This window comes from Chenopodium quinoa, unplaced genomic scaffold (assembly GCF_001683475.1).
Source record: "Chenopodium quinoa cultivar QQ74 unplaced genomic scaffold, ASM168347v1, whole genome shotgun sequence".
NCBI lineage: Eukaryota > Viridiplantae > Streptophyta > Magnoliopsida > Caryophyllales > Amaranthaceae > Chenopodium > Chenopodium quinoa.
Window position 1 is genome coordinate 13,323 of NW_018745243.1, and position 22,868 is coordinate 36,190.

Genomic DNA, 22,868 nt, shown 5'->3' on the forward strand with positions numbered 1-22,868 from the left:
GGGCGAATTGGTAATTCTGTTTAATTGAGCAACCTCCATTCCATTCTCTCCTCTCTAGCTCACTAGAGAACTAACTCGATCGATTACATTTAGCCTTATTCCACATGTAATAAGTTTATCCTGCTCTCTTATTCTTTACCTCTATTGAGCATAGCCTTGCATTAATATCCACGGAGTTGATCGAGTCTCCAGATTAGAATAAAAGCTTTCAAGTGCATTATATTGTACCATGTCACGTAACATGTACATACATACATTTTGTGCATTATATGAGAATACTTAGCACCTTAGTGTTTACCTTTGCCCTCCTCTTTACCCGATGGGGAGGGTGAGCCTCTAGCTAAACAGGCAAACATCCACGCACCCAATAATTTACAATGCGTGGTTCCTACACTCAGTGTACCATCTGAATTTTGAATTTCAAATTTTAAAATTTTAATTTCATTTTCAAAATGTTATTATCCAAAATACTATATTTAGTTTCCTTTCTTTAATATATATATATATATATATATATATATATATATATATATATATCATATTTTTCACCAATCTTTCAAAAAAAATTTAATTATAATATTTATTTTAATGATTGTTCTGTGTACTTTTAGGCTCTTTATATGACTATATAATGCTCTTTATATAAAAAATAATTTTTATTCTCTAAAATTATTTCACCTAAAAATAACTTAAGATTTCGTTTTTAAATTTCAAATATTAAATTTATAAAATTTCGTTTTCAAAATTTTAGTTTTCAATAATTTAGGATTTTTTTACTTTTACCACAAAAAAAAAAGAGCGAAATTGTTTTTTACTACCAAAATTTTGAAAGTTTTATTTTACCACAAAAAAAAAAAATTAAAAATTGTTTTTTACCAACTGCCGTTAAAAACCTAACGGAATATTTTAAAATTTTCGTTTTTTGTGCCAAACACATCATATTTAGGGGTTTTGGGGGGCATTTTGGTAGGAATCGACAAAAAATGATCGAAAATGCTTCTTTTTGTGCGTTTAAAAATACCTCGGTTTGCGTGAAACACGCAAAACGAGGCATTTTCGATCATTTTTTTGTCAATTCTAACTTCAAATTGAACCCGTAGGGCCAAAATGCCCCCCTAAACCTATGAACAGTATGTTTTGCGCACGAAAATCAAAGAGTTTTTCTTTAAACCGTTAAATTTAACGGTTTTCTTGACGGTAGGTGGTAAAAAACAATTTTTAGAAATTTTGTTGGTGGTAAAATACAACTTTTAAAATTTTTTGTAGTAAAAAACAATTTCATGATTTTTTTGGTGGTAAAAGTCAAAAAATCCTTTTTTTAAAAATTTTTATATTTCGTTCATATTTTTCACCTTTACTATATATAGTTACAATTTTCATTTTAGGGATGGTATATATAAATTTTTTGTGATGTTCTATATGTGATTTAATAATGTTCTCTATTAGAAAACATGATGTACTTTATAGTTGTTTGTAATGTACAATTAATTTTTAAAACTATATCTTTTTCCATATGTCCATAATTATATCATATAATGATTTTTATTAGATTTTTTGACAGTTTATTTTAATTGTCCTTGTCCATGTTTTTTTTATTGTAATTACAATGTACTTTTATCGTCACATAATGTTCATTGCTTATTGTAAAATGTTCTTTGAATTTTGTCTTTGGATCATGGTAGGCATATATATAAGTTATGTTCATTGCATAATATTATCATGTTCTTTAATAATATTACGGATATTCTTTAGATCTGAAAAACAATCATCAATAGAGGAGATCTCAAAAGAATATCGTCATCAACCTTCACGATCCTGATTTTTAAAATATATATACGTAGTTAGTGATTATTAATATTAAAAAATATATGTATAGAATTAATAAGTGATATATTATTTAAAAATACAAAATAAATCAAAGAACATCAAAGCAAAAAACATAAAGGATAAAAATAAAGAACATTCATATAATTGTTCAATAACTATAATGACGAACATATGTACAATTTATAAAGAACACCATCGATCAACATTTGACAAAATATAAAAAACACCATCTTCAACCTTTGACAAAATAAAAGAACATCATATTCAACCTTTGTCATATGGATCTCAAATTCATAAATATCAAAATTAAAAAAAAAAAAACAGCGATATTTTACAATAATTGTGCAAAATAATAACGAAATATAATCAACCTAATAAGTAAAATCCTGAAATTAAAATATTAACAAATAAAATCAAATTACCTTCTCCGATCCATCGATTACAATGTTATCTAATTTACTCTGTATTTTTCTCTCTGCAAAATTCTTTATAAACTTTATTGTCTCTTAATTCGAAATTAAAATATGGTGAAATTTAATTTTGAAAGTTATGCAAAAATGGAGAATATCATGTTGAATCCCATGAATTGTGGAAGACATTGATTTTTTTTTTTTTAAATAACAAACTGATAGCTTGCAATTGAAATGTTAAAAACACATCATTTAACACTAGGTGTACCATGAGCATGGTACACCCTGGTGTACTATATAATTTTCAATAATCTGGATCTTTTACCAAAATGTCTAATTTGACAAAAATATTTATCAAAACGGCTAATTCTAAAATTTAATTCCCAAACTAGCTAAATTTATTGATTTGAAAGGATATTATTATTTTTTATATTCCTTTGAACCGATTCCGTTCACTTTATGTTTTAATTTGTTTTATTTAAAAAGAATTAATTTTATTTTATTTAAATTTAGGTTTTACTTAAATTCTAATGTCATAGTTTAAAACAACTCATTAATTTGAACAATAACAATCAACCTAATATACATGTTGCAATTCTCAATTTTTAAAAAAGTTACAAAAAAATAAACAACCACTTAAAATATCCATATTAGCCGACATTAACAAAGTGTATACAATTAATAGACATGAAAAAGATGAACAATACTTTAAAATCCCTTATCGTCGTATAAATTTGCAGTAGTCTTGATAGAACAGTACTACTTGAAATTCCAAATTTTTGTGATTGATATGATCAAGATGAAAAATTAGGGCTTTTATTTATTTTTATTTTTTTTTATTGAAATTAGGGTTCTGCGAGTCTGCAACGGTTTACGTTCTTCATAGTTTTGTATACTAGAGTGTACCCGTGCAAAATGCTATTATGGGTTTTACTTTTCCAAAGTTATAAAGGTTACCCATTCAGTGTTATAGGGGTTACTCGTGTTACTCAGTTAGTGTCATATGGGTTAGCGTCTTGCTGTAGGAGTTACATACTTTGTTCTGTTGCAAGTAGTTATTCGCTGAGGCCAGTTGCACAAAAACGTGCTGTACATTTTCCTTTTGGTTTTGATGATTAAAGAAATGGAAAATGTTTGGAGGGTAGTCCCTAAAAAAATGCATATAATTGAAGGGTTGGGGATTTAGAGTACCGTAATTGAAGGGTCGGGGATTTAGAGTACATGTTTTTTTATATGTTATACTACGTACAAAAAAAAACACACACACACACATAAAGTGACATGTTAGTAGTAGTCCCATAAAAAATAAAAAAAACAAAAAACAAAAAACAAAAAGAAAAACAAAAAAGAAAGGGTGAATGAGTAGTTTTTGTTTTTTTTTTAAAAAAATGATAAAAAAAAATTAAAATAAAGTAGTGGGATTGGTAGTTATTTTTTCCTTTATTAAAAAAAAGAAAAAAAAAATCTCAAATGCATGAGAGTTGAGGATTGGGGATTTGGAGGGCTCTCGTTAAATGACTCTACAATTATAATATAGATTGCTTAAATTTTTCAACTTAAAAAAAATCTCTAAGGAAATAAAAATAAAACCAAAAAAAAAAAAAAGAAAGTGAACAAAACTGGTTCAATGGAAATAAGAAATATATAAATTCCTTCCAAGTTAATAAATTCAGGGATCTTTCATAAAAAAAGACTTATAAATTAGCTAGTTTGGGAATTAAATTTGATAATTAGCCGTTTTGGTAAATACTTTTGTCAAACTAGCCGTTTTGGTAAAAGATCCCAATAATTTTGAAGATTCAAATAAATTTATTCTTGATTCACACCCGCTTTAGAAATTTTGGCTGGTAAAGTTAGGGCGTGTTCGGCAAAATATAGCTGTGAAGGTAGTTGTAGCCGTGGAGTTAACTATTAGTTGTGTAGGTAACGGTTAGCTGTCAACAAGCTATTAGCTGTGAAGATAAATAATTTAGATATGAGTGTTCGGTAAAGTAGCGGTCGACTAGCTATTACATATATAAATCAGAATTTTATTTTTAAAACTATAAAAATAAATTTTCAACAGCTACCTAAAAAGTTACCTCTAGTTTTAAAAGCTAATCTTTCTTACTTTTCATAAAAGTTATCTCTACCACTAAAAGCTATACTAACCACTACTTTGTCAAACCCTCACCCTCTAATATCAAAACGCCAGTGTTTTTTTTTTTTTTCATTTGTTTCTGTTTTCTTTGTTCACTAAGATATAATTTTATTTTTATTAGTATTTAGAGAGCCACAAGGGCGAGTGATAAGAATCAATCCTAAAATCACCTAAAATCGGTAGAAAAGGAAGAGATTTAACCACTTAAACTATCCCTCACTCTCACAAAAATATAATTATTTGGCCTCCTATAGTCCTATTCATTACTCACCTTTCGAGTTTGGGCACACAGATTTGAAAGTAGTTGTGTTAATTGCGGACGGCATTTGTTACCAGGATATTGTGCATCTAAGGTTGATTATGTCTCCGTACCACTGTGCAACTAGTACAACAAATCTTTAACATCTCCCCAATTAAATACTTCCTCCGTTTTATTAATATTGAAACAAGGAGGAAATTACGCATTCCTATGCACATTTGATATGCTAAATATCTATAATTGTGTAAGGGTAAAAAATATAAAAAGTTGATATTGTGAAAGTATTTTATGAGACGAATCCAACAAGATCCCACATGACTATATTTTGCTTAACGTATAAATCATATTATATGGTCAAACAAGAATGATGAATAATGCTAAAAGTCCATTGTTACAATATTAACAGAACAGAGGAAGTATTATATCTTGGATTTTAGGATATTTTTACCAACATTAAGCACATGCATTTTAAGTGATGTAACTTAAAGGGTTCTTGATTTCCAAACTCGAGGATAAGGTGTCTAATTTTTGTGGAATTCCTTTGGATTCTAAATAAATCACCTATGCTATGGTACATGTAAATTTACTTTTGAAAGGTTTGAGTAGGGGTGAAAGTAGTTTGGATAAAAACCGAAAACCGAACCAAACCGAACCGAATAAGCAATTCGGTTCGGTTTTGTTCGGTTTTCGGTTTGGATCGGTTTGAGAAAATGAAAACCGAATTATATCGGTTTGGATTCGGTTTTGGGATTTTAAAAAACCGAAAACCGAACACCGAACCGAAATAAGCCCCATTTCTCAGCCCATTTTCCTACGTATATATACTCAAACCCTAAATTTATAAGCCCATTTCTCAGAATCTCTCAATCTCAGCCGTTTCCCTCACTAAAAGTAAAACCCTAGATTTTCCCTCATCTCTCCCTCTCACCACCTCACTCAGTCACTCCGTTCGTCCACCACCACCAATCCACCACCTCACTACTTCCTGCTTTCCTACTTACCACCTGTGGCTGTGTTCCGTTCGAGTGTTCCAACGCCGGCCGCCGCTGACCACCTGTTCGAGTGTTCCGGTATGGCGGTATGCTTTAATTTCAATATTTCATATTTCACTTCTCTTTCGTTTCTGATCTCTTTCCCTCACTAAAACCCTAGATTTTCCCTCATCTCTCCCTCTCACCACCTGTGTTCCGTTCGAGTGTTCCAACGCCGGCCGCCGCTGACCACCTGTTCGAGTGTTCCGGTATGCTTTAATTTCAATATTTCATATTTCACTTCTCTTTTCCTGCTCGAATTGCATGTTTTCTTTGTTATTTTGAATTTCAGATTTCACTTGCACTTCTCTTTTCCTGCTCGAATTGCATGTTTGTTATTTTTGAATTTCAGATTTCACTTGCACTTCTCTTTTCCTGCTCGAATTGCATGTTTTCTTTGTTATTTTCGAACTGGTGATAGATTGTTTTCTTTGAATAGTTATTATGCTCGAATTGTATTATGCTCGAATTGATGATATTCCTTCAGAGTTCAGAATATATGTTGTTCTATTATAGTATTATGCTCGAATTGCATGTTTTCTTTGTCATTTTCGAACTGGTGATAGATTGTTTTCTTTGAATAGTTATTATGCTCGAATTGTATTATGCTCGAATTGATGATATTCCTTCAGAGTTCAGAATATATGTTGTTCTATTATAGTATTATGCTCGAATTGCATGTTTTCTTTGTTATTTTCGAACTGGTGATAGATTGTTTTCTTTGAATAGTTATTATGCTCGAATTGTATTATGCTCGAAATTGTATTATGCTCGAATTGTATTATGCTCGAACTGGTGATAGATTGATTGTTTTTCATAGATTTGCATAAAAATTGTTGGTTATTGAGTGAGTTCTTTTTTCTGTTTTAAATCAGATTATCAGAATGTCCACAAATATGGATAATGTTGAAGGGAATGTCCCTATTGAGGAGCATGAATCTGACAATGAAAAATCCAAACCCAAGAGGAAGAGAATGAAGGATCGTTCCGAGGTTTGGGAGCACTTTATCAAGGAAGAAACACACACTGGAATGGAAGCACGTTGCAAGTACTGTGGTATGAGATACAAGTGTGGTACAAAGAGAAATGGCACTAGTCCATTGTGGGCTCATATAAATAGATGTCGTAAGTACCCCTATAATACTCCTAAAGAATCAAAACAAAGTTTGTTGTCTTTCAAAAGCAATAAAATTGAAAGTGGTTGTACTAGTGGATTGTCTTATGTGAAATATGATCCAACTGTAATTAGAAAAGCTTTATCTGAGATGGTTATAGTTGATGAATTGCCTTTTAAGTTTGTTGAGGGAGTAGGCTTTAAAAAATTTTGTAATGTAATGGAGCCTAGATTTCATGTCCCTTCCAGAATTACTGTGGCTAAAGATTGTTATGAAACTTTTTTAACTCAAAAAAGAAAGCTGAAATTGTTATTAAAAAATTGTAACTCAAGGGTTTCATTAACAACCGATACATGGACATCTATTCAGCAAATTAATTACATGTGCTTGACTGTTCACTTTGTTGATAATGACTGGAATTTGCAAAAACGTATTCTGAATTTTTGTCCTATATCAAGTCATAAGGGGGAGGAAATTGGGAAAGAAATTGAGAAATGTTTGCTTGATTGGGAACTTGAGAAAGTATTTTGCATAACTGTTGATAATGCTAGCTCAAATGATACCGCAATAGGATATATGAGAAGGAAAATAAATGGTTGGAAAGCTGGGGTTCTTAAGGGTCGGTTCCTTCATATGCGTTGTGTTGCTCATATTGTGAATTTGGTTGTGTCTGATGGCTTGAAAATTGTTAATGAGTCTATTACTCGTGTGAGACAAGCTGTAAGATTCATCAAACAATCCCCTTCTAGGTTGGTAAGGTTTAAAAAATGTGTTGTGGAAGAAAAAATCAACTCTAAAAAGTTGTTGTGCCTTGATGTGCCTACTAGGTGGAATTCCACCTTTTTAATGTTGGATGCTGCTTTGGTGTTTGAGTATGCTTTTGAGAGGTACTCTGAGGAGGACCCTCATTATGTGATTGAGTTAAATGAGAGGGAGGGGAAGGGCTGCCCTACTTCTGAGGATTGGGAAACAGTCAGAAGGTTTTCTGAATTTTTACAAGTCTTTTATGATCTTACGTTGCGTGTCTCTGGGTCTTTGCATGTGACTTCCAATTTATTTTTCCATGAATTGGTGAGTGTTGCTGTCCTTTTGAAAGATTTGATGACAAATGATGATGTGGAGATGTGTCTTATGGCTACTAAAATGAAGGAGAAATATGACAAATATTGGGGTGATCCGGAGAAAATAAACATGCTGATTTTTATTGCTGTTGTGCTTGATCCTCGTTATAAGTTAGATTATGTTGAGTGGATGTTAATTGAAATTTATGATTCTAAGCATGCATTTGTTTTGGTGAATAATTTGAAAGAGTCTTTGAATGCATTGTATGAGGAGTATCGTGGTTCTTCTGGTGATGTGATTAGGGAGGAAGTGTCCTCAAGTATGGACAGTTCCCAATTTTCTCCCAAACAAAAGAAGCTTCAGGTATTGAAAAGTAAGTATAAGAAACATAAGTGTGAGAAAGATGGAGAAGCAAAAATTGAGTTAGACAAATATTTAGAAGAGGAAACGGAGGAGGAATGTGAAAATTTTGATATTTTGGGGTGGTGGAAGTTTAATAGTGCTAGGTTTCCAACAATTGGAAGAATGGCCCGTGATATACTTGCTGTCTCTATCTCAACAGTAGCCTCTGAGAGTGCATTCAGCACTGGTGGTAGGGTTCTAGACCCATTTAGGAGCTCCTTAACTCCAAGGGTCGTTGAAGGACTTGTTTGTGCTCAAAATTGGCTACGTTCTTCTCCCTTTCCTAATATAGAAGAGTGTTTACAAGAAGTTGAAGATCTTGAAGAAGGTAACATAAAACAACAATTATCATGTTATTTTTTTTTCATTATTTCATATATATTATGTAACTTGTTTATTTTTTTTTAATGTTATTAGACTTGAGGAATATGACAATTGGTGGTCAAAACCCGGACTTGGTTGAGCTTGATTGAGAGTTAGCTGCCAAGAATGAAGCTGCCCTATTGATTGAAGACTTGAAGTTTCTGCCAAGAGCCTAAGAATGAAGCTGCCCTGTTGGTTGAACTAGTTCATTTGTGGACTGTTTGTCTGTTTTATTATCAATTCATCATGTGGACTGTTTTGATAGTTTTAAGACTTGTTAAGTTCTTATGTCTCAATGTGGACAATGTGTAAGTGTATTTAATTACTATGGTCTATGGCAGTATGGCTGGACAATTTAGTTACTATGGCAGTATGGCATATGGTTGTGACTTGTGAAAGTTGTATGTTAAAATTTATGCTTTAATTTTGTTCAGGAACAGGTACAAAATTTAGGCCTTAAAAGGCCCAAAATTATATGCCCAATAAAAAGCCCAGATTTTAAGGCCTAATACAGCAGCCCATAAAAATTCGGTTTGGATTGGATTTAATTCTCAAAACCGAATTATTTCGGTTTGGATTGGATTTAATTCTCAAAACCGAATTATTTCGGTTTGGATTGGATTGGATTGAATCCAAATTCGGTTTGGATTCGGTTTCAAAAATCCGAAACCGAAATAATTCGGTTTGGATTCGGTTTGGGGTGTAATCCAAACCGAATACCGAACTTTCACCCCTAGGTTTGAGCATTATTTGTTTTATGATAAAAGTTCATACCATTATTGTAGTGATAAAATCATTTTAATGTCGGTGTGTTAGCCTTGTCAAAATCCATACTTTGAAGTAGTGATTACTATTTAACCTTTTGAACTCCCTATCTTCTCTAAATTTTGGTGACAACATGTTTGATAAAAAAAAGACATAATTATATTATATAATATACTATTTTTTTTTTTAAAAAAAGGCTAGATTTGGTTTTTGTTGTCTAATTGGCTAATTAAGAGATTAAACAACAATGATATGTTATGTCTTGTGTGATTAAGGACAAATAACATACCAACCAAACATCTAAAAGTGCTATATTAGCATAAAACTCTCTTTTAGTAGCTAAAAGCTTTGAATTGAGAGAAAAGGAGTTTGTACTTGATTAGACTCTCCATCCTTCGACATATACAATTGCATAGGAATGAATAAAGGAATGTACATGTTCATCTAGTAGTTCATTTTTTAACATTTGTGCTATACTTTGACATTTTAATCTATTCACATGCTTTATTTTGAATTTTTGAGGAAAAATTGGTCTCAACACCCTGAATTATAGCTTGGGTATAACCAACACACTGAACTTTGAGTAGTAGCTAGAATACTGCCAATTATTGATTGAGGTACGGGTGAAACATGTGTCATCAATTACCCTTTGGTTACCAGAATTGTCTCAATTTGAGTGCCTAAATTACCCATTACTGATTTACTAGCACGCATTGCACCCCAATCAATAGTTGATGGTGTTCTACTAGTCAAATTTTAAGGTGTTGGATGTACTCAAGCTATAATTTAAGGTGTTGAAGCCAATCTTGCCTTATTCTATAAATATACTTTATTTAGATATTTTTTGTTATAAATCAATTGTTAAGATTTCACATTATGTTGGATTTGACTAATATATATATATATATATATATATATATATATATGTATATATATATATATATATATATATATATATATAGTTATCAATATTTTTTTTTTTTATTGAGATATATATGCTTAAAGATAATACTTGTCAACTTTACGCGTTAATAGTCATGTCCAATAAAAAAGGAGCAACAATGTTAAACAAATAATAGGATATTAATTTATCGAAAAAACTAATATCATCCTCATTTCCTCATTATCCAAAACTCGAAACGTACACCATAATAGAGAGGTAAAGATAAAGTATGAAAAGATGGTGATACTAGATGAGAGATAGATAAAGAAAGATGTGTCGTAAATTTGACAGTTAGTACTGTGTCTTGTAATACCCTAATAAGCCATGCATGTGAGGAAGGTGATCCAAGCCAGCCTACAGAGGTAGTTACGTTGTTAATTGTTAGCCTTTCAAAGTCTTATGTAATGCCTCGGATGCTTGTTTTCTTTAAACAAAAGATAAACGATTTGATGTATGTTTTATTTTGTTGAAGAATTTATGTCTCTTATTACCAACTGATTAATTTATATACCCCCCTCAACTACAACATATTATATTATTTTCCACTTGATTCAATGAATGTACATAATATAGTAGGGGTTTTTTCTTTTAAAAAAAAAATCAATTATGTATTTTAATAAATTAAAGTGACATAAGAAATGTCTGCAAAGAAAATCTAACTTCAACAAACACAGAAAATTGATTCAAATAAATTAAAATAAAATGATCAATGAATAGGCTTGCAATGAATTGTGGTACATCGTGTCGCTGGAATATATATCTCACACACATATATTTATTGAATCCAAAAATATCTTTCGCACTTATTGCTAGAATATACATACATCTCAGGCACTTATATAATGATCTAACAATTTGTTACAACAATGGAGATGGATAAATTTCATCTAGTTGATTCATTTGAACATATTTGAAAAGTTATTTGATAGTTATTGGGATCCCACACAAATCTTAACTAGGCCAATGAACTTATTTACACGCAAAACATAAGAGACTTTTTAATAAACTTAACATGCACAATTGCACATTACTTTACTTTTGAAGCTTAATTTAGGATAGTAAACGATTCCTTTCTATTAGTACAGCACTTATCTAACTAACTTTAGGATTCCTATTATGTTAAATTATTCATTCGTTCCTTGCCATGGTCATTTATCATTATGGGGATGTTTTATAGATAATGGAAATGTTCATAGTCCAAAGAAAACCCTATTATGTCGAAGCTTAATTTAGGATATGGAAATGTTCATAGTCCAAAGAAAACCCTATCATGTTGAAGCTTAATTTAGGATAGTAACTTATTCATACAAAATTTTAAACCTAGCTAATATGAAAGTTAAGTTAATATAAATATAACTATATGCACTATGAGCATTTTGAATCCAATTCAACCCGTGTGATATGATAAGTTCTAGTGCATTTTTGGTACAATGAGGTGCTAACAAAGGTGTCTATTAGTACAAACACTAGCTATATGAAAGTAAAATTTCGAAACTATTAAATAAATAATAATGGTATATAGATACTATAAATCTGTAACAATAAATTATCTAATTAGTATCAAAGATAAGCTAAAAATGCCAATATAGGTCACTTGAGGAGTTGAGTCCAACTTTGAATCTTTGATACAAGCCAAGTAATGACATCTTTTTTTTAAAAAAAAAAAAATCCTTTCAGTACGAGTAATTTTACATGGAATAAATATGACCAATTATCACAGATGATTTGTGTTGGATCTTGTTTCCTAGAAATTAGGGATTTTGTTGTTCATAATTGATGATACTCCCTCCGTTTCATAATGTTAGTCTCATATATTATTTTGGGCGTTTCAAAAAGATCAACCCATATTGAATGTAATTTATAACTTGATTTTTTTCGAATTAATTGATTGTGGATCGATGACAAGACTCTAAGTAAGGAAATATTTACCTTAAATTATGCAATTATGACTTGTGTTTTCCTAATAAAAAATCAAAAAATTTGAATAAGGTAAACTAATTATGAATTATGTTGTACTTTAATGTTAGATTTCAAATATTTTTTTTCTTATTTTATGTGATTGATTCCATATGAGACTAACATTATGAAACAGAGAGAGTATTGTATAAGGCAGATTTACATCAATTTTACTATAAGTCAATTTGATGGTCATTAATTTTAACTAATTTTATGATTACCTTTTTTTTTTTTTTGAGGGGAATTTTATGATTACCTTAATTCCTTTAAGGATAACTTATAATTTGTAATGAGTTTAATCGTATTTTAATTAATGTGTAATTATTAATTGATACATACTATGAAAACTAATATGACTAATCTCATACTCTATAATACTCCAACTATCAAGGGGCATAAAATATGGTGTTTCAACTAGGTTTTTTTTTTTTTTTTTTTTTTTTTTTTTTTTGGTGTGTGTGTGTGTGTTCCACCTGGTTCAACCTTTAGGCTAATCCGAATTTGGAGATCAATTTTGGGTGGTTAGGTTTCAGTCCCCTCTCAATTGTTGTTGCGGGGGATCGAACACAAGTCCTCCTTACCAAGTATAGTCCTCAATCACCACTACACCAACATTCACATATTGCTTCTTCAAGTTAGTCGGAGCTTGAAAAAATATTCAAAGCTTATGTTTTTCAGCCGTGAGGGTCGTTGCCACCTCTAAGGGTTCCGAAGGAGAAACGCCATCTAATTTCATAACTTCTTCCAACACCTTATTCACATCATCATCCATTTTTTGCTTCCTTTATTCGGCTTTGAACCATGAATTTGCCATATAGTGCCAAGAGTTGCATTTATGCCCTCAAAAATTTTCCCAAAAGTTTTAGAAGTACTACAAAGAGAAACTACTAACTCTTAACATCATCTACCTTTTGATGTATCTTTGCTTTTTCCTTCATTTCTTTCATCTTAGCTTTCTTGGAAGGAGTATTATCAACCTCGCTCTTTCTTCATTGGGACTTTGGGAGCTTATGGGATTGAGTTGTTGATTGAGTGGAATGGGTAGAATGAGTAAAATAATATTAATTTATTTATTAAGTTATTTCTAACAAATTTTCATTTCATATATTCTTACCTTATATTTTTAACTATCAATTTTCTAATATTTTCATAAATGTATCTTGATTATGGTAGTAGGACATAAAACTTTCAAATAATGTCATGAAAAACTCATAAGACACTATCATTGCCCTTGCAATAACGTGGAGAGTCATTTTCTTGCAATAGTTATTTTCAAATTTCAACCATAATTAAACATAAGCAGTTAATTAATCATTCAAAAACATAAACAAATTTTAACCCTCTTATGAAACTCTAAAATCATCCATAAACAACAAATAGCATAACCTTAACATAAGTTTTGTTTTTTAAAAAAAAGGGAAAAAAATAAAATAAATACATATGCCTAATTCATACATTGCATATTATACAAGACTTGATTGACAAGTAATCGTTACACTTTCTTGGAGCCGTTGCTGTATCATCATCTTCTATGCAGCTCAAATCATAGCATCTGTATAAAGATGGGAACATTTGTTGAGGTGAATGTTCATTTATATTTGAAAATATTATATAATGCAATTAACTAGTTTTATGACACATGCGATATACTAGATCAATATATGTTCACTAATATGTGGTTAACTATATACAAAAGATAACATTAAATATTGGTATTATATGATTTTGAGATTAAGATCAAATAATGTAAGTTTAGCATGTTTAATATAAAGTGAAAACTACAAAAGGTGAGATTTGATACCACGTTCAAGGGAGTGCATCTCAACGCATAGGTCCTATATGTTTTGTAAATGTATAGGAGGGCAAAAATGTAAATTTGACAAGCTTTTGGAAAAATACTGATTTTATAGTGGTACATTATAATGTACTATTATTTATCATTATGCATGTATAATGTACTATTAAGGTATAAGTTGTCTAAATACGTTGTAGTAATTTTTGTGTAATATTATGCATGTTAGTGGTACTTTTTACCATCCTATAGGTTGAATATTTTCCCCCAAAATATTTACCACCTGTCACGCACTTATTATACATGTAATGGTACATTTTTCATCCTATATGTTTGCTAAATCAATAGGAGCTATGCGCTAAGGGTTAACCTGTTCAAGGAGGCATGAAATCCAACAAATAGGGTTAGATATAAGTATCTAACTATATATGGATGAAATATTTTCAATTATATATTAATGCTCCAAATTTCATAAAAGATTTCTACATCCATATTTTTCATGTCTTGTGCATATACTTTTATTTTGCCGACACTTTAAATTTTTATAATTTTATATCATAGATATTTAACACTAAATAGAAAAAAGGTGAGATATAAACTTCAATCTTTACAATGTTTTTTAACCCCATAAAATCCAATTTTTAAAATTTTTTGTGGAAATAAAGGTTTTTATTTTTTTATTTTTTTAGTGTTAAAAAACAAATTCGAGGTTTTTGTAGTGGTAAAAATAAAATTTTCTTACTATTAATATTTATACATTTCCGCAGTTTTTTTTTCAAATCATATGCAAGTATAAGCTTTAATCATATTTATCATACTGATATATGATGATAAATTAAAGTAGTTGTTATTATGTTAATGAGTATATATATAAATGATTTTGCATGTGAAGGAGACTAAATTAGAAAATGTATACGAATTTGACCATTCCTAGCTTTTTTTTTTTATTTTTTTTTTTTATTTTTTTTTAACGGGACCATTCCTAGCTTGGATATTAAATTATTGATAAGGGATAATAAGATAGGAAAGTTACATTAATAAAATTGTACTTTCTTTTTTGTAGACAATGTACTTTAATTTGTATAGTTTTACTTGAGTTGTTGTAAGTATGTTGGACATTGCATGCATGAAATTGATGCGTGTTCCTTTATTTCATACAACACGCTAAACACAAATTGGTCCTACTATAGATTTCTTCTAAGTAAACAGATAGAAAAAATCATCTAATCCAAACATATGAATACATTTGCAATTTGCAATAATGATTCTAAATGAGCTCCCACAACCTAAATACATTCAAAGGGTAGAAGACAATAGTAAATAGCTTCATCATCTAGCTTCATAGCTATTATGGATCATACAATTTATGTGGATCATATAAATTTCACACTACATTACTGGATCATATATTTTTAGGAGGGGCGGGGTACGGTGTCCCTCATATACATTTTATGTGGATCACGTAAATTTCACACTATACATACTACTAAATTTCACACTATATTATTATGCAATCAATATTTTTTGGAGGGGTAGGGTGTCCCTCATCCTTTGGTCAAAAGACTCTTAAATTGCCTTGATACAAACAACATTAAAATGGGAATCCAATCTGCAAGTGCCTATATGTCTAATTTAAGACCGTACAATATCAAACAGTTACCTTAATTTGTATGCAAAAAATAGATGTCAAGATTTTTTGAAAACGAAGGTAGTAAGCTATCAACTCAGTTGTGGGGTATTGATCAAATGTATTTTCAATAATTAGTGACCAACTTAGCAAAGATTAGATCAAGAAGAATAGTCAATTTTGGGGATAAAACTACATAGATAATTTTATAGAAAAGCATGTACATGGCTTAGATTCAATTCATTTCTTTCTTTTTTACCTAAAAATATAAAATGGATCCATTAGATTTCACCCTACAAAATAAGAATGGTTCAGTCAATCTTGCAAAAAATGTGGAACATTTTTAATAATAAATCATAAGATTTGGATTTATACGTAACCATAAGATTTTTTTTTTTTGGTGTTCTACCCGATTTAGCAATAATTAATGTCTCAATTCAATTATCCAAACAAATTATATAGATAAAAATGATTATGACATGACTACTTGATTATGAAATAAGTTAATTTGACAACATATACTTATATATTATGATTGACAAAAATAAACATGCATTAATATGTATAATATAAATAGGTAAATAATACAGCTAGAAGATTAGACATACCTTGAATGAGAAGCAATGAAGCTAACTCGTTATTGGCTGCATCTTGATCATTTATGGGGTCCCTAAGACCATAGCTTGGATCCATATGCATGTCTTTTTGAGTCTTTCCTTCGAATTCCGGGTGAATCTTCTTTTTCATCATCCTTTTCATAAGCTAAAAATATTTATAGCAATTTTTTGATTAATTATTATTATTATAATTAAAAATTTCATGAATTATGATGACTTAAATGGCATCCAAAGACATTATGCACATCCACTTTTATTTTTGGTTATTGTCAAATTATAAGTGTCCTTGTCTAAAGTAATCTAATTCGATTTTTTGACAATTATACTGTTACTGCTTTTGTATTTTACCAACTCGTTTTGATGGTAATAGTAGAGGTAATAGTAATGATTTAATTAAAACTCCATCAATTCATTACGGCCCCTGTTATCTCCATCTTAAAAATATAATATTAAGTAAAAATAATTTCAGTTGAGTAAAAATAAGTTCAGTTCAATAAAATTAATTTCAGTTCAGTAAAAATAATTTCAGTTCAGTAAAAATAAGTTTAGTTCAGTAAAATTCAGTTTTCTTAAAGAAGAATTATAATAGAAAATCAGTAAAAAATAATTTCAGTTCAGTAAAAATAATTTAAGTTCAGTAAAAATAATTTCAGTTCAGTAAAATTAAGTTCAGTTCAGTAAAAATAAGTTCAATTAAGTAAAAATAATTTCAGTTCAGCAAAATTAAGGTGAATCAAAGAGGGCCTACATACTATTGCCATCATTTATGTCTATTCATTAAATGGATTGTAAAATACTTAATGTTTTTAATTGACAATTTGACATCTAATTCAAAATGCTACTCCGTATTTTACTAATCCCTTTGTTTTAATATGATACTCTCATATGGAATCAATCACATAAAATAAGAAAAGAATAATATTTGAAATCTAAATTAATTTACAAAATTGTTTAAAATTAATTTTTTTCTTATTTTTTTTTTTTTTTTGTTGGAAAGTATTAGTCATAATTGCATAATTCAAGGGTGGGATTTCCTTACTTATAGCCATGATATCAATCAACAATTAATTAATTTAACCAATTATAATTTAATATGTGTAAAATAGGAAATAAAAATTAAGTTTAAAATGGAATATATTCAATATGGATAGAGCTTTTTAAAACGCCTAAATTAGTATATGGGACTAACATTATGAATGGAGGGAGTATTATAAATCAAAATAATTAGTTCATTTAATTTATATTTATTTAACATACTTTTGAGATGTTTTTGTCGTCTACTATTTCATAAAGTTAAGAACCACTTAGTGAGTAAAATTAGTTAGTTGTAACTAAGAACTCAAAATTAAAATAGCTTGATAAACTACAACTAACCTTTTGACTTTCAACTTAAGAAGGATTTCCAGTAAAAAAAATAAAATCAAACTTTCATAAAACGCAATTTTCAGTCAACCAAAGGATACCTTTCTATTCAATTAGCTAGCTAATCCTTTTCATTAGGCTTTGCTAAACTTTTCTACTACCAATCCTAACGTTCTGCTACCTTTATAGCTAACAAGTATCTTATCAATTTTCAGGTATCAATTTCGTCTAATAACTTATCAATTTCAACTATTCTTGTCGATCATCCAGTTATTTCAAACCTTTTTACTATTATGTATCAATATATTCTAAACATGATTAGTATTATTCTAATGGTACATTAATACGACAATCAATTACTTCCAGGTGCCAACTATTTAAGTTATCAATTTAAACGACAGTTAATATGCAATTAAAAAAGTTGTTACCAAACAGTATGAAACACCATACTCTCTACTTTTTATTATTATCTATCTAATTTATAGTGAATTTAAGCGACAGATAATATGGAATAAGAAAAGTTCGTTACCTTGTTGAACTTCTTGAGTGGGTGCAAATCCTCCTTGATGAGCTTTTTGGCTTTAGAGATGCCATTTTTTAGCACGAGAAGTCGGCTTCAAAGTCATCTCAAAGCTTAGTTTTCCATTGCTAGTATCATCCTTAACAAAAGCATCATCAACATAAACATCCTCTACCTCTTTCAACACTTTGACAGGGTGATAATCAGAGTCTTCTAAGAAAAGGTCAGCAAGAGTAACTCTCCTCTTAGTTTGTCCTTCATTCTCATTAACATCACAATTATTAGCATCTTTCAATTCCACAACATTTTCAACAACTTCTTCCTCAATGATCTCATGGTTAGCACCAATAACCTTCTCCAATTCATGGCTAAAAAACTCGACATTCATCAAAGGACTTGCTTCATTATCACATTCAATTTCATAGTTGTCGATATCAACATCATGTTCATTGACAATGTTAGCCATTTCGTGGTCACGAACATCATCTTCTTCCTCGAGCATTCCATACTTACAAGCCTCCAAGGGACTAATAGCAATAGTTCCAATGGATAGAATTCCATCATTCCAATGGTCGAGCATGTCGACTACCATATGAGCATCATTCCCAAGCAAAACATGCTTATCATTTTGTATCTTTGAGCTTGCACCTTTCTCTACTTCATCTTCTGCACCATTCATATTCATGTATATGTATTTTTGTATATTAGCATACTACATACATTTAAGTGGCCATTATTAAAGAAATTAAATTGTTGAAGTTTTTAACTTTCTACATGCCTTTATAGCTAAGAAATATAGTGTAAAACATGGCATGACATAATAGAATTTGTAGCATTTAGAAAATATAATATGTAGCATTGACAAAATAAAATAAATAATTTAGTTCCTTTGCATGATAACAATCAAATTTATATATATTATCTTATAATTGTCTAAACCCTTCATGCAATGCATGGAAGCTATCAATAATAACTATGTTACTCCCTATATAATTTAAAATCAAGCTATCATGTTGGTGGAAAAATGAAAAGTAGAGTACCTTGGAGAAAAGCCGTGCATGAATTAACATTCAGAAACCGCCGATGAACCCAATTAAAGACCTGAATAAAAGAAATGTCAGCAATTAGTCGATTTATTAGGTAAGAATGTTCAAAATACCATGAGCGCGATATTATAGTATTGTATAGAAATAGAAAAAACATCAATGAAAATGATTCATGAATTGTTGCATGGAGAGTAAAGACTAGTGAACTAACCTTCATTTTGTTTGTTGCCACTTTTGCTTTAGATGGTTGCAGAGTAAGGTAAATTTAAGTGTAGCTAAAAATTATTTTGGGTCAAAAAAAATTGGGCTAAATAAAAGAAATTTGATGTGAGAGAAAGAAGAGGTTAAAGGAGAATTGGGCCCATGGATGGGCCCATGGGCGCATGGTATGTTTTAGAAGAGTTTGTGTTGGGTATTTGATGGAATGATGTATATGTCAAGATTCTTGATGCGACTCTAAGCACGTGACTGACACCCTCTCTTCTATTACACTAATTTTCTACTTCTAGTTAACAACTGTCTATTTATTAGGCCTAATTTTAGCCAAATATAATTTGGGTTTATTATTCATCTATATATATGGGTCATAATTGAAAATTTTACACTACACCCCGGTGTAGCTTCTGCTACCTACACCCCCCCTTTCCAAGTGACGTCATTTTGCACATATAATATTTTAAAACTGAACATATTTTATTAATAGTTGTAAATGAACATACAATTATTTATAATTGAACATTTAATTAAGGAGCACTATTATAGATGAAAAATGTATAAAAATTTATAATTTTGTACTTGTTATTGAAAATTTTTGAAGGTAGCACACACTCCTTATTGTAATTGTAAGAATTATTTCCATGAAAACTACAACATAGCACACACTCTTATTGAAATTACTATTAAATTTGTTAAAATAACTAATTCATGATATAATTGGGTGCTTTAATTAGTAGTATAAAAATAAGCTTTTAAGTATATGCACATATTCATTTTTAAAATTAATGCATTTACTTGTTGATCATGAATAAGAACGAAAATGAACATTTATCAATACGTAAATTAACATTTATATATATTGAAAATGAACATTTATCAATACGTAAATTAACATTTATCATCTATTAAAATGTGAATGACGTTATACTAACATATAAATGAACATTTAACAAAATAAAAATGAACATTTATAAAAAAAAAAAAAAATAATAATAATAATAATAAAAAAAATAACTGCGAACTATAATCTTTGTTTCTCTTCTCTGAAACGGTTTCCTTCGCTCTGCAAACAAAACTGAAGAATGTACAGATATAATTTATTAGTTCTTCAATAAAAATTGCTAAGATTATAATATAATACTTACATTGATTTACATTACTATATATGTAAATGAACATTATGAATTTCATATATGATCAAAAGATTTCATAGTATGCATAAGTCAGTTTCTCAACTCACATGAATGAATATTTATGCATTTCATAAATGTGCATAACGTATCATAAAAATGAACATTTTTTATTTTGGCATATAAAGTCAAATATAAACTCAAATAGATTCAAATATACAAAATGAAACATTTATAATTCAGTATATGTTCATATATTACCTCGGAATTGTAGAAATGTTAACATCTATACCATAAGTTTTAATATCTTTTAAAAGTTCTTGATCTACAATAGGAGATTTTTACAATGATTGTGTAGTAATATATAAATAAATATTTGTATTAATCATTTATTAACATGTGAATGATTGTATACTAATATATAAATGAACATTTATCAAAATGAAAATGAACATTTATAATTTTTTTTTTTAAAAAAAAAACCACTACGAACTAATTTAATTAATGCTTACTTTTCTCCAGTTTTTTTTTTTTGATGTTCTTCTCCGAAGCTATTTTCCTTCATACTGCAATAAAAAAAATGAAAATAACTTCATACTCAAAATTCAAAATGTACTTGTTCAAAATTACTAGTTTTAAAACTAAAAATAGTAAAATGTTCCTGTAACATAATTGCAACAATAAATTATAAAAAATTAGGGTTTATACTCTTTTTCGAATTAAATATGAACAAAATCACTTACTCCTTTGAATTTTGACCTTGATTTGTTGAATTATGTAGCAGTTGAACAACTTTTTTGGATAATTTGTCGCAAAGTTTGTTGAAAATTTTGGATTAGAAAATGCTGAAAATGGGTGTAGAGAGAGAAAATGCTGAAAATGGGTGAGGAGAGAGAAAGTGAAAAAAGATAAATGGTGGTTTGATTTTTACTGTACAATTGCAGAAAGTGAGTATATGAGGGAGATTGTTAAACGCATCGTTTAGAGGGGGTGTAGGGTGTGGTACCTACACTAGGGTCTAGTGTATACCAATTAGGTCATAATGTCACATACACTTGACTAACTTATGTTCTTTGCATTTCAATGTAAATTGAAAGTTCTATGAATTTTGCCATTTTTAAAAGATTATAGATGTATCTTTTTCAAAGAAGGGGAGATAATGTTTGTATTTTAGCTTAATTATTGAGTCAAGTACTAGTTTGTTTAAATGTGTTCATGATAAAGATAATGTACTATACTTTCAATTTGTTTGGGGTGGATATGAGCTAGCTTTGATCCTTTAGTATAATATTGAGAAAACATAGTTGTTGAAAATGACTAGTTATTTTAATCAATTAGTCTCTTTATATTATATACTAAAATATAATGCACGCGATATGTACTTAATTTTAATAAATATTCATATTTAATCTTGTAGAACGATTACATGAATTGCCCATAAGTGCCTCTTATATGCTTTTAATCACAAATGATTAGTTGAAATTTTACAAAAATGTTGAAATGATCTATGTATAAATTTAGTAATATGAAAATTATCGTCACTTATAAATTTAATTATTTTTTCAATAAACTCTTTATTAATGTTATAGCTGCTAGATATATTATTAATAAAAAAAATTACTAAAACTTCTTAAAATAATAAGCCATAAATAATTATATAATGTCTTTTTTTTCAAAAGAAAATTGAATATTGAATATTGTGCTTTGCTAATACACAATCTAAATTATATTTTAAATGTTTTTAAATTGTGGTATATGAATGAAAAAGATATAATATTTAGTGATGATCGATTTCACAATAACATATGATTTAAAAAAAAAAAAATTTAAGACAAAATAAAAATAAAAAAAACTGTAATGTAATAATTTTAAATTGCTTGGCGTATTTATGTAAATGTTTTTTTTTTTTTTGCTTTCTTATTAATGGAAATATGGAATAGTTATTTAGAATTTGAAAACTCACATTAATATGTAAAATTTCATTTATTCTTTTGGGTAACTTTTAGTGCAATTTAGGACTTAGGTAGCTCAAAAGTTGGACACAAACTTTTTACTCCCCTCCCCCTCCCCCCTTATATTATAGAAATATACTACCTTGATTTCATATTATTTGCAACAATTTAACATATACTCTCCCTTCGTCCCTTATTGATATTCCCTTATTGCCAAATTTAAGTCCCAAAAAGATAGTGACAAGCGCACATTAGGGCGCGCTTTAAGGCATATAAATGGGTGATTTTGGATGTATTTAGGCCCGTTTTGGTCGTTTATTGCCTTGTTACACT

General features: G+C 29.3%; 1 protein-coding gene and 1 long non-coding RNA gene across 2 annotated transcripts; both read right to left on the bottom strand.

Moving 5' to 3' along the window:
- Positions 1-13,405: 13,405 nt before the first annotated feature.
- Positions 13,406-18,269, bottom strand: LOC110711219. Its single transcript, XR_002509303.1, has 3 exons — positions 18,201-18,269; positions 16,301-16,454; positions 13,406-13,825 (listed from the first exon to the last, which is right to left on the bottom strand). It is a non-coding gene; the product is annotated as an uncharacterized LOC110711219 (long non-coding RNA).
- A 29-nt stretch (positions 18,270-18,298) lies between these two features.
- Positions 18,299-18,870, bottom strand: LOC110711218. Its single transcript, XM_021889595.1, has 2 exons — positions 18,367-18,870; positions 18,299-18,319 (listed from the first exon to the last, which is right to left on the bottom strand). The coding sequence occupies exons 1-2, from the start codon at positions 18,868-18,870 to the stop codon at positions 18,299-18,301; spliced, it is 525 nt and encodes a 174-aa protein (XP_021745287.1).
- Positions 18,871-22,868: the final 3,998 nt, after the last annotated feature.